Raw genomic sequence first — 14,142 nt, 5'->3', positions numbered from 1 at the left:
GCACACAATTGCACTCATCTCACATGCTGGTAAAGTAATGCTCGAAATTCTCCAAGCCAGGCTTCAGCAATACGTGAACCATGAACTTCCAGATGTTCAAGAAAAGACAGAGGAACCAGAGATCAAATTGCCAACATCGGTTGGATCATCAAAAAAGCAGGAGTTCCACAAAAACATCTATTTCTGCTTTATTGACTATGCTAAAGCCTTTGACTGTGTGGATCACAACAAACTGTGGAAAATTCTTCAAGAGATGGGAATATCAGATCACCTGACCTGCCTCTTGAGAAATCTGTATGCAGGTCAAGAAGCAACAAGTAGAACTGGACATGGAACAACAGACTGGTTCCAAATAGGAAAAGGAGTACGTCAAGGCTGTATATTGTCACCCTGCTTATTTAGCTTACATGCAGAGTACATCATGAGAAACGCTGGGCTGGATGAAGCACAAGTTGGGATCAAGATTGCTGGAGAAATATCAATAACCTCAGATATGCAGATGACACCACACTTATAGCAGAAAGCAAAGAACTAAAGAGCCTCTTGATGAACGTGAAAGAAGAGAGTGAAAAAGTTGGCTTAAAATTCAACATTCAGGAAATGAAGATCATGGCATCCAGTCCCATCACTTCATGGCAAATAGATGGGGAAACAGTGGAAACAGTGGCTGACTTTATTTTGGGGGGCTCGAAAATCACTGCAGATGGTGACTGCAGCCATGAAATTAAAAGACCCTTGCTCCTTGGAAGAAAAGTTATGATCAACCTAGACAGCATATTAAAAAGCAGAGACATCACTTTGCCAACAAAGGTCCGTCTAGTCAAAGCTATGGTTTTTCTAGTAGTCACGTATGGATGTTGAGAGCTGGACTATAAAGAAAGCTGAGCGCCGAAAGAACTGATGCTTTTGAACTGTGGTGCTGGAGAAGATTCTTGAGAGTCCCTTGGACTGCAAGGAGATTCAACCAATCCATCTTAAAGGAAATCAGTCCTGATTGCTCATTGGAAGGATGGATGCTGAAGCTGAAGTTCCAATACTTTGGCTACCTGATGCAAAGAACCGACTCATTTGAAAAGACCCTGACATTTGGAAAGATTGAGGGCAGGAGGAGAAGGGGACGACAGAGGATGAGATGCTTGGATGGCATCACCGACTCTATGCACATGGGTTTGAGTAAACTCTGGGAGTTGGTGATGGACAGGTAGGCCTGGCGTGCTGCAGTCCATGGGGTTGCAAAGAGTTGGACAGGACTGAGTGGCTAAACTGAACTGAACTTAAGCTATTAAGCTATACTGCCTCACAGCACTTAATACTATTCTTAGGCACAAAAGTTCACTAACACTTTGGTGCTAATATGAGCAATAATTTTGCTTTCCCTTCATGATTCAGGTTTATTATCTACTTTTGCACCTCTCAACCTGCTGTTACTTGGCTCATTTTTTAACACTCCACTAAATTTGCTTTGATAAACGTTCCCAGTATTCTTTTAGTTGCCAGATTCAATACTTCTCATGTTTCTCATTCTCTGTGTCATCTCATCCTTATCATCTACTATAATCTACACACTTTTACCCCTCAAATCCTTTCTGTAGAGTTCCAAATCCAAATAATCAACTGCCTACCACTCAGACAATTCCATTTGGGTTCTCATAAGAACCTCAAAACTCACTGGTTCCCACTCCAAACTCCCCTCATGTACTTCCCATTTTGGTGAATTACACCATCCCTTAGTCACTAATACCAGAAATCTAGGAATAATCTTTGGCTTCTCCCACACCTGCCATATCTGGTCAGGCATACAGTCCTCAGCATTTCTATTAACTCTATTCACCACTATGTACTCTCAGACACTGTAACACATTCTGAAGCTATCAAGGAAAATAAGCCACCACCCTCACTCAACAAGCTCACAATTCTGTGAGTGTGACTTTCAGTAAATGTTACAGTAAGGATCAGGATCAGATGCTACAGAAATAGGGACAAAAAGCCCCTAAAACAATCTAGGGAATCAGAGAAAATTTTCTAGAAAGTCATGTCTAAGCTGAGTGCTAAAGGGGTCAACAATTTAGGAGGATGGAGAAAGAATGCAGAAGAAAGAAGGTTCAGCTTGGTACCATTAGTGTGAACACCAAGTAACTCCATATGGCAGGACTGTCAAGTCTGAGGAGGTAAAAGCAGACATGACAGAGATGATTAAAGAAGAAAAAAGTCTTGGCTCACTGATGCACTTGGAGATATTAGGTAGATTTACCGTTCAATTTCCTTTTCATTCCCTTCTTTTCGAAATCGCTCAATATATTCTTTGCTATGTTGTTCTTGTGTATGACACTGCTCTTCAAATATTTTAATTGTTTCATTAAAAGCTTCAATTGCAGTCCTCTTCATCTGTATTTCCTATAGGATAAAAAAAGATAAACACACTTCATTATCTTTGTATTTCTTTTTCTAACCTTAGTCTTAAAACAAATCTTAAAATTCTAGTTATGATTCCATATGAGATCAAATTAAGGGGGCCAAAACAAGACCCTGCTACCATTATTTATATATGAAATATATCATTAAAATCCTAAAATGAAAGAAAAATAACTATTACTTGAAATATAGCTGAGAACCACAGAAAGGCCTCTGAGCTGCTAAGAGATTAACCCTGCATACCCTGAAGACAAGATCAAGTTCCTCCTTTTTAACTGCTGCAGTACTGACCCCTAAAAAGTGCTGATGGAGTGAAGAGACAGAACAGAGTTTGTGCACCAGCATGCAAAACCTTATTTTCCAGAAAAGCCTTATAGAGTCTATTTAGTCTTACTTCATTTCTAAAGCATGTCATTTTCCAAATAGACTCATTAGTAGATTCATCTCATTAGAAGAAGAAAATGAGGAAGGGGAAGAAAGCTGCTAAAATCAGATGCAAAATAAGATGAAAAACTAAAAACACCACAAAACAGAAGCCCAGGAGGCTAAGCCCCTCACACTAGGGTAAGTGGTCCTCCATGTTCCAATGAGCTCTGAGCGTATCTGTACACTTTAGCATCTGAATCATGACTCCCCTAAAACTTTCAAAGAGGGCTAAATTTTGTTTACTTTAGAAAGTCAAGAAAATATGTGTAAAGGTCTAGAAAGACTGCAATCCTGAATGTTTATAAGTTTAAAAGTTTCAATGCTTATGGGACAATTCATCAACTATTCAGCACTGATTAATTCCTTTTTAATAATTCTATGTTTTGCTTATTATGTAGTTAATTTTGGCTATGCTGGGTCTTTCGTTGCTGCTTGTGGCAAGAGTGGGCTACTCTCTGGTTGCAGTGTGCAGGCTTCTCATTATGGCGGCTTCTCTTCTTGCAGACCACAGGCTCTAGGGCACGCAGGCTTCAGAAGCTGTGGCAAATGGGCACAGTAGATGCAGTTCCTGGGCTCTAGAGCACAGGCTCAATAGTTGGGGTGCATGGGCTTAGTTGCTCTGAGGCATGTGGGATCTTCCCAGACCAGGGATCAAACCCATGTGTCCTGCATTGGCAGGAGGATTCTTTACCACTGAGCCACCAGGAAAGCTCTGATTAATTTCACTGATTATTTTCAACAAATTATTAATTGATTAATTTGACTGATTAATTTCAACAAATGATCACTGAGAATCCATTACACAGAAAGTACCATCTGGTGTTAAACAGAGTCACAAAAGGGGCCTGCCCTCCAGGATTTAGAATACACAGGCAAAATAGATTTCTGAACTCTAATAAGGTTTTGTTTCATGTCATGATAGAGGAAATAAAGTGGGGTAAATTAGTTACTTATTGCTTTACAGAGACTTCATGGAGGAGGCGACATCTGAGTTAGGTCTTAAAGAATTGGGGTAGAAGAAGAAAATTCAGCATTGCACACACATGGCATGGCATGACTTATACAAAGTGAAAGTGGATATTAGGGATCTGCAATTGCTCAGTAGGGCTGGAACATAAGGGAATTAGCTGACGAGGGACACTAGAACCTTGTGATGCTTCATATAGCTGAGGAGATATATATATATATCTCAAGTAGTACTGTAAACTTATTGGAATCCCTGTATCTAAATATTTAGCTATAAATTCTACAATTCTCATATATGGTGGAGGGTTTTGGCTCCCTTGCAGGTTAAGAAAAGGTGGCAAGAATTACACAGAAGAACTATACAAAAAAGATCTTCATGACCCAGATAATCATGATGGTGTGATCACTGACCTAGAGCCAGACATCCTGGAGTGCAAAGTAGAGTGGGCATTAGGAAGCATCACTACGAACAAAGTTAGTGGAGGTGATGGAAATCCTAAAAGATGATACTGTGAAAGTGCTGCACTTAATATGCCAGCAAAGTAGGAAAACTCAGCAGTGGCCACAGGACTGGAAAAGGTCAGTTTTTCATTCCAATCCCAAAGAAAGGCAATGCCAAAGAATGCTCAAACTACCACACATTTGCACTCATCTCACACACTAGGAAAGTAATATTAAAAATTCTCCAAGGCAGGCTTCAACAGTACATGAACCGGGAACTTCCAGATGTTCAAGCTGGATTTAGAAAAGACAGAGGAACCAGAGATCAAATTGCCAACATCTGCTGGATCATCGAAAAAGAGAATTCCAGAAAAACATCTACTTCTGCTTTACTGACTATGCCAAAGCCTTTGACTGTGTGGATCACAACAAACTGGAAAATTCTTCAAGAGATGGGAATATCAGACCACTTGACCTGCCTCCTGAGAAATCTGTATGCAGGTCAAGAAGCAACAGTTAGAACTGGACATGCAACAACAGACTGGTTCCAAATAGGGGAAGAAGTATGTTGAGGCTGTATACTGTCAGCCTGCTTATTTAACTTACATGCAGAGTGTATCATGAGAAATGCTGGACCAGATGAAGCACAAGCTAGGATCAAGATTGCTGGGAGAAATATCAATAACCTCAGATATGTAAATGGCATCACCCTTATGGCAGAAAGCAAAGAAGAACTAAAGAGCCTCTTGATGAAAGTGAAAGAGGAGTGTGAAAAAGTTGGCTTAAAACTCAACATTCAGAAAACTAAGATCATGGCCTCTGGTCCCATCACTTCATGGCAAATAGATGGGGAAACTGAAAACAGTGACAGACTTTATTTTGGGGGGCTCAAAAATCACTGCAGATGGTGACTGCAGCCATGAATTTAAAAGACACTTGCTCCTTGGAAGAAAAGTTATGACCAACCTAGACAGCATATTAAAAAGCAGAGACATTACTTTGCCAACAAAGGTCCATCTAGTCAAAGCTATGGTTTTTCTAGTAGTCACGTATGGATGTGAGAGCTGGACTATAAAGAAATCTGAGCACCGAAGAGTTGAAGGTTTTGAACTGTGGTGCTGGAGAAGATTCTTGAGAGTCCCTTGGACTGCAAGGAGATCCAACCAGTCCATCCTAAAGGAAATAAGTCCTGATTGTTCATTGGAAGGATGGATGCTGAAGCTGAAGTTCAATACTTTGGCCACCTGATGAGAAGAACTGACTCATTGGAAAAGACCCTGATGCTGGGAAAGATTGAGGGCAGGAGGAGAAGGGGACGACAGAGGATGAGATGGTTGGATGGCATCACCAACTCAATGGACATAAGTTTGAGTAAACTCTGGGAGTTGGTGATGGACAGGTAGGCCTGGTGTGCTGCAGTCCATGGGGTTGCAAAGAATTGGACATGACTGAACAACTGAACTGAACTAATTAAAATTCTGGTCCTAGACCCTCAAAGAAAACACCAACAGTCTGACTGTTGTGTGTGTTGGCAGGCAGAGCAGCAAAGGAAATAATATTTGGTGTCACTGCCAAAGCAGCAGCTCCCCAATAAACAATGCGACTATGCCTACCATCAAAACTGTAATCCATCCTACCCCTTCTTCTCTTCTCTGGGTCTTACCTCCTGTCCCTTCCTCTGGTACTTCATATCATATCAACTAGTCCCTCTCACAACATTCAATCTCCCAGTCTAGGGTTCCTTCTCACACAGGTTCTAATTTAACACCACTTTGAAAAAAAATAAAGTTCCTTAACCCTGAATTCTCTTTTCAGCTTCTTAAAAGAATTGTTTATATGGGCCCTCTCTCTTTCCTCATCTCTCATTCATACTCCAGCCAACTCTATTCTGGCTTCTGCACTCACCATTCCACAGACACTGCTCTTTCCCAGATCACCAATGATCTCACGGCTGAATTCCGGTGTCTAATCCCAAATCATCACTAAATCCTATCACTTTGCCTCATAATTATATGTAATCCAGATGTAAATGTCCCCACATGCAGCCTATTCTCACTCTGTGCCAACTCTAACTCTGGGTATACCATCTCTTCCCATTCTCTGGGAAGAATCTGATTACACCACAGCAAACTAGATTTTATCTAAAATAAAATCTTTCCTTTTATAGAAAAAGAAAACATGGAGAAGGTCTACAACACTTAGAAACACTGTAACACAAATGGAGGAGGTCAGTTCTTTAAGCTCCCTCTAACACTCATTGTCTCTCCTAAACTGCTAATCACTGGATCCCTCTGGATCCCTCCCTCTCTTCTCCTACCTCCCAAAGCTTTAAGCCTCCAAGGCTCTTCTCTGCGTGGCCCATCTCAGGTCACGCTCTCAGTTCTCACAGAAATTAGCCCTCTTCTAGCTTTGGCCTTCTGGCTTTTTTGATTGCCTCCATCCAGCCCCACTCCCAGTTCCCTAAGCAGGGATTCCACTTCCAGAACCCAGTCTCATACCAGCTGCTCAGCACTCATATTCTGCTGTTAAATATGAGGATATTATTGGGCATGCGTGCAACATGTGGAGTTTTCTGTTTTCTGCAGTCATGATAAGAAAGAAATGCAACTCTACACAAGCCAAAGCCATATGCAATGGTGGCTATTTTTTTTCTAATCTCCATTCATAGAAGTGTTAACCTTCCCCAAGACTGTAATCCACACTGAGATCTGATTTCAGGCTCTTGACAAAGGTGGAATGCATTGGTTCATTATCTTGCATAAATTCATTCAACAAAAAATTGAATGGTGGCTCAGTGGTAAAGAATCTGCCTGCCAATGCAAGATACGTGAGTTTGATCCCTAGGTTGGGAAGATCCCCTGGAGAAAGAAATGGCAACCCACTCTGGAATTCTTGCCTAGAAAATCCCATGGACAGAGGAGCCTGGTGGGCTACAGTCCATGGGTTCTCAAAGAGCCAGAAACAACTTAGCGAATAAACAACAACAACTATATGCCAGGCATTATTTGAAGCACTTGGGATACGTAAGTGAACAAATTTGAAAACTTCTGTTCTTCTGGAACCTTACCACTTTATATTCCTAGTCAAAATGAAAATGTTAACATTTGCTTGGTTTTGTACCTTATAGAATACACTCGTATATCTTTTGAATCTTTTACTTAGTATTTCTGTGAGATTAAACATAGTGTTATACATTGCCCTTTAAATAAATTCACCCACACGATTATAGTAACCCATCACTGCTTTATTTGATGCAGAGGAAAGGGATTAAAATTAAAGCATGCCATTTTGACTAATGCACAATACAGTTAACAAATATGTCAGAGCACCTTGCACTTCTGAAAAATAAGGCCTCACGGCTCCCTCTGTATAGCTGGAGTCAAATATCGTTTCCTACCTAGACTAGGTATTCAATACATATTTTTGGATGGTTGCACTAATCTTTTGTACCTGATTCTCCCTCTCTCCCCATCCCCCCTTACTCATACACACAGAGATTACCTTTCTTAAAAATGTAAAATGAACTAAACTGGAATTTAGGAGAATTATTTTCTAAAACTGGCTATGTTAGAAACTACCGATATCCTATGAGAGAGTCTGTCTATGTTTAAGTTCCCACCCTTTACCTGAGGCTACATCGTTTTCATTTCTGAGGCCATAAGGAATTCCTAAGAAGCATTTAATATCAGTAGTTGCCTCTGGGGAATGGGGACTTCCATGCTGTGTGATCTAATTCATAGAATTCAGCAATATTTATATTTAACATACATACTTATATATAACTTTTGTATGTTTTAAAAATCAAGTTTTAAAGTAATTTCTGAAAACTCTTCTAATAGCTATATATATGTATATGTATGATAATTTCACCATCCCCTAACATTGACCACTTATGTTGATTCAATCTGAAGAAACCTCAGTAACTTTTTCTCCATTCTAAATCAAATACTAGTCTCATCACAGATAATTCACTTAGAAGAGGCAAAGGAACACAGAAAACCTGAAATCTGCAGTGTAAAAAACAGCAGACACACACAGTCACACCACAGACACAGCACAAGTATCAGATAGGAAGGGGACAAAAAGGTTATTACAGTCATTCTGAACAACTACTTAGCTAATAGAAGAAAACCTGAAAAAAAAATGAAACCAAACACTTCACAAAGAAAAATGGACCATCACAGTAACTCTGACCACTGTAATCCCACACCTTCCCCTAGTCAGCACTGTATTACACACCTAACCTGCAATTCTCACAGGCCAATATCTCCTAATAAGCTCCTCCAGTCCAGAGGCTCCTGGTGCAGTCTCTGCATTTACACTGCACACCACAGACACTAGCTTAGAAACAAGATCAAGGGCTTTGGGGCTGAGAATTGAGAACATTAATTCTAGGGTCAAAACAAGGCACCATGAAGCACAGTAATACTGGAAGAGCTCACAGCTGACTAACCCTTAGCAGTTAACAAACTATTAGACAAAGATATTTTTTAAAAAACTAAGTATTTCACAACTGTAATCGAATTGTCAAAACACAAAGAGAGAATCTTGAAAGCAGCAAAAAAGAAGTGACTTGTCATATACAAATGGCCTTCAATAAAAAATAATAGCTAATTTGCCATCCAAAATATTCAGGCCATAAGGCAGCGGGTGGGCAATATTTAAAGCCCTGGGGAAAAAAAAACTGTCAGCCAAGAATTCTGTAACTAGAAGTACTGTCCTTCAAGAACGAAGAAAGAGAAATCATACAAGATAAGCCCAGAAAGACAAAAGTTAAAGGAGTCTGTTACCCCAAGATTTGCCCTACAAGAAATGCTCAAGAGACTCCTTTGGGATGAAATGAAAGGACACTAGACAGTAACTCAAAGCTACATGAATAAATAAAGAACACTGGTAAAAGCAACTGCATAAGCAAATATAGGAGCCAGTAGTTTTGTACTTTTGGTTGCATGCATGCTAAGTAGCTTCGGTCATGCCTGACTCTTAGCGACCCTACGACTACAGCCTGCAGGCTCCTCTGTCCATGTTCTATATGTTTTAAAGGACAAATATATAAAACTATAATTATAAATCTATGCTAATGGGCAGACAATGTATAAAAATGTAATCAGTAGTGATAACAATATAAGGGGAAAGGAATAAAGGAGCATATACAGAGTGTTTAAGCCCTACTGAAAACTTTTTCAACACTATGTTGGTACTGGACTTCCCTGGTGGTCCAGTGGTTGGGAGTCCACCTGACAATGCAGGGGACACAGATTTGATCCCTGGTCTGGAAAGATTCCACATGGCGCAGGGCAACTAAGCCTATGAGCCACAACTGTTAAGTCCACGCACCTAGCGTCTGTATTCTGCAACAAGAGATGGTCCTGCTCACCACAGTTAGAGAAAACCCAAGTGCAGCAATAAAGACCCAGCACAGTCAATAAATAATTTAATTTAGTTTAATTTTTAAAAAGAGATACTAAGATAGCTTAAACAACAAAGTGAAAGTGAAGTCGCTCAGTCATGTCCGAATCTTTACGACTCCATGGGCTGTAGTCTACCGTGGCTCCTCTGTCCATGGGATTTTCCAAGCAAGAGTCCTGGAGTGGGTTGCCATTTCCTTCTCCAGGGGATTTTCCCAACCCAGGAGTCGAGCCCACGTCTCCCACATTGCAGGCAGACGCTTTACCTTCTGAGATACCAAGGAAGCCTAAAACAAGGCCTCACTGTATAACACAAGGAAACAGATTCAATATCTTGAAACAACCTATAATGGAAAAGAGTCTGAAAAAGAATTCATACATAAGAATTTATATATGTAAATCAGCTATGCTTCAATAAATTTTTTTAGTTTAAAAAAGATATCAAGGCAGATAAAGACTATCAAGTGAATTAGGGAAAATAATAATATTATAGAAAATCCAAGATAACTATAAGCCTTACTGCCTACTTACTGGCCTAAACAACAAAAATATACTAACCTGGGATGTTCTGGTATATTCTTCATATAGTCTGTCATATTCTTTACTCTTTTCCTGATACTGAGAGTGATACTCCTGCAGTTTTTTACCGACGGCATCAATATTATCTTCTTTTACCAACTGATCCTATATAGGTAAACAAAAGAAATGAAGAATGTCAATATTTCTAAAACATGGGTTTTTCCACAACTATTTATTTTTAAATTGTATTTCTGCTGTAAGTTTAAGCTACTGTATTAGTACCAAGTATGGGAAACCACTAAATCCTTTTGTTAACACTAAGATCAACCTCTTTAGATCACATCAAAATAGGTAATACTTAAAAAATTTTTAATGACATATAAATAGGAAACACAAACACAAAGATTTTATTTTTTTAATATAAATTTATTTATTTTAATTGGAGGCTAATTACTTTACAATATTGTATTGGTTTTGCCGTACATAGACATGAATCTGCCACGGGTGTACTTGCGTTCCCCATCCTGAACCCCCCTCCCACCTCCCTCCCCGTACCATCCCTCTGGGTCACCCCAGTGCACCAGCCCCGAGCATCCTGTATCATAAAGTTAACAAACACATGCAACAAGATATTAAGGAATAGTAGTCACAAAATAAGTTCTAAACATATCTTAAATCTTAAGTGGGAAAATTTAAGCATCTAGCATTTCTTTTTTTTTCCTGATAAACCTGGTAAGTTAGAATCAAATGATTTTGTTAAATGACTTGCTGATTAGCTATTAAGAGCCTGTGTAACCACAGGACTTCCCTGGTGCTCCAGTAGTTGACTTTGTACTTTCACTGCAGGAATATGGGTTCGATTCATGGTCAGGGAAATAAGATCCCACATGCCACAGAGCACAGCCAAAAAAAAAAATCCCAAACTTATGTAATCACACCTACCTGTTGGTATCTGGACACTGGGTACATCAGTTTCACATCAAGTTTGGGATTGTACTGGGCAAGAGATTCATGATGATAGTGGCTAATGAGCTCCACCACAGAATTAAATGTCAGAGGATCAGAAAAGCCATATTTACCATCTCGATGATAAATCTTTATTAGCTTATTATTGCCTCCCTTCCTGTGAACAACAAGACATAACTGTAGATTTTTTTTCCCAAAAAATTCTGTTGAAGTACTCTTTCACTTGGAGATACGAAAGCTTGGTGTCACATTATAAACAAGTTTTACTATGTTAACAAGACTGGAATGGGTGAAAAGGCATATATTATATGTGTAGAAGCATACATATTATTTTTACAATTATTTCTTCTGTCTGTAAAGTATCATGGTTACTAAAGGTCAACATACACAACTTTCAGTATCAACCAATTTAACAAAAATAATCACTAAAAAAAACTAAAACAAAAGTAAATTGTATCTTTTGTTTATTTTCTGAACAAATTTTTTTAATGTAAATTCTGTATCAAGAACAGAGACAATCTCTTCAGGATCTAAAGATATGTGGTTGTGTGTCTCTGGAGGGACACAGAAGCAATCTCTATACGAAGAGGGTGATAACCATTTGTCACACATACACCAACATAACACTCAAGCACTCAATTATGTGTGTGCATCATAGTTAATGCACACACATAATTAAGCTCCTTGAATGATTTATAACTGAGTAGTTAATCCAGCACCCTACATTACTTTGTCTTTTAGATTCGCTTATAATACTTGGAAAGACTATTTATTTAGGCCATCACAATATGTAAATGATTCAACTGTCATTCAACTGTTTTACAAAGTATAGCTTTTGAAGAGCTGTTTATATCAGATGCTTGAATAGTTTAGACCACTTTTGTTTACTGAGACATATCCAATGGTCCCTTAAAAGATAATTTATAACCAAAGCTTAAAATGGCCATGTTTTCCAAGTCCCCTAAGGTATAATCTAAAAGCAGAATAGACTGATTCATTATATCATAGCAAAATACTGCACAATTCTCACTCAACTGTTCTTATAGCAGCATACAGACTTAATGGGGGGAAAATATGCTTCTTTATCTCTTTATGCCACGCCATTACACATGATAAATGAAGCACTGGGATTTGTAAAAGGTCAAACACAATAGGTTTGAATCTGTGGACGATTTAAATTTAATGCTTAGATGGTCAGTTTAGATGGATGAAGAACTATCCTATAAAAGGTTACCTTAGAAGGACCACCTAATCATAAGCAGTTTCTATAGGTGTGTATTCCCATGCATATACCCATAGAGGGTATGGATAATGCAAGCTGCTCTTTCTGCTAGAGGAAAACTAGAAGGTACTTATTCATTCAAAAAAACTTTTTGCACGTCTATTATATGCCCAGACTGTATGAGGCACAGTGGACACAGTGATAAACAGGCCAGATACAGTTCATGCTCTCACAGAACTTCCAGTTTAGGAGCAGGTGGAACATATCCCCATTTTTTTAAAGAGGATAAAGAATTTTTCAATAAGATAGAACATAAAAATAAACAACTAGATATATTAACTGGTCTTTTTGGAAAAAAAAAAAGCAGAGCAAAGGAAAGAGATTATTCTGGGGGTGGAGAAATGGCTACTTCATATATGTTGTACAAGGAAAACCACTCTGTTCAGGCAACATTTAGCGGAGTCCTAAATGATGTGAGCAGTCTGGCACAGCAGATATCTGGGGGAGAAGTTTTCCAGACAGGGAATAGCAAGTACAAAGCCCTGAGATAGAAGCAAGCTGGGCATGTTCCAGGAACAGCAATGAGGTCAGCAATGCTGGAGCTAAAAAAAGCAAACAGGAGAGTGGTAGGAGACAAAGTAAAAGGAACCTGGATCATATAATCGCCTGTAGATCACTGTAATGGCTTTGGCTTTTGCTGACTAAGATGGGGAACACAAGAAAGTCTGAGCAGAATGATATCTATTTTGTGTTTTACAAGGCGCATTCTAGCTGCTAAGTTGATAAGATCATTCAAAGTGGGCAGGGGTAGAAGTAGAAAGATCAGCTGGGAGACTTGTAAAATAATCCAGGCAAGACATGATGGCGTCTTGGACAAGGGTTGTAGCTATGGAGATACTGAGAAATGGTGGGATTCTGAATATATGCTGAGGAGAGAGTTGACAGGATGCACTGTGGCCTAGATATAGGCATGAAAGGAGACAAAAGTAAAGATGATCTCATGGTTTTTATCTTAAGCAGTCAGAATGGAATTGTCATTTATCAGAAAGAAGAAGGATATATATAAAAGGAACATGTTTAAAGAGGAAAAAAAGCATTTTAACTTTAGATTTGTTAACATTTGAAATGCCCAGTGAATATCCAAGAGCAGAGGATCCCGCAGCCTATGTAATGAATCTAAAGTTCAGGAGCAAGTTCTGGGCCAGATGTATAAAATCAGGAGTTGTCAGCCTATAGATGTTATTTGAAGATGAACATAGCTGAATAAGAGAAAAGGTCTGAGGTCTAAGTCCTGGGGTACACCAATGTTTAGTGGTCAGGGAGATAAGAAAGGAAACCAAGATAGAGCAATTAATGAAGTAAAAGGAGAATTACTGAGCAATTACTGAAGTAAATAGTATCTTAAAAACCTGTTTTTTAAAAAAACATTTTTTCAAAGAGTATATGATCAACTGGGTAAATGATTTGGGGGTTTGGCAAAGTAGAGATCACTAAGGGGTCTTGACAAAATGGCTTCAATAGAATGGTAAGGATGGAAGACCAATTGGAATGGATTAAAGAGAATGAAAAAAGAGGAAGAAGAAATGCCTACAGACAACTGTCTTGAGGAACACTGCTGTAAATGGAAGCAGAGAAATAGGGAAACAGCTGAAAAGAGTCAAAGGAATTTTCTTTATTTATTATTCTTAAGTGAGAGATTGTAAAGCATATAATTTATATACTTATGCGAGTGGCTCAGTAGAGACAAAAACTGTTGACCCAAAAGAAAGAACAAGGTAATTC

General features: G+C 38.9%; 1 protein-coding gene across 4 annotated transcripts in view; it reads right to left on the bottom strand.

Annotated features, from left to right (window-relative positions):
• Positions 1-14,142, bottom strand: part of PIK3R3 (phosphoinositide-3-kinase regulatory subunit 3) — a 110,273-nt gene that overhangs the window by 17,392 nt on the left and 78,739 nt on the right. For all 4 annotated transcript variants that reach the window (XM_068964360.1, XM_068964357.1, XM_068964358.1 and 1 more), the window contains 3 exons: positions 11,115-11,295; positions 10,212-10,337; positions 2,252-2,394 (listed from right to left, as the gene is read on the bottom strand). In XM_068964360.1, the coding sequence (XP_068820461.1) occupies positions 2,252-2,394; positions 10,212-10,337; positions 11,115-11,295 (450 nt within the window). The remainder of the gene's footprint in view (positions 1-2,251; positions 2,395-10,211; positions 10,338-11,114; positions 11,296-14,142) is intronic.

The sequence above is a fragment of the Capricornis sumatraensis genome, chromosome 2 (genome assembly GCF_032405125.1).
Source record: "Capricornis sumatraensis isolate serow.1 chromosome 2, serow.2, whole genome shotgun sequence".
Lineage (NCBI taxonomy): Eukaryota > Metazoa > Chordata > Mammalia > Artiodactyla > Bovidae > Capricornis > Capricornis sumatraensis.
This window is presented reverse-complemented; position numbering and strand designations above follow the sequence as displayed.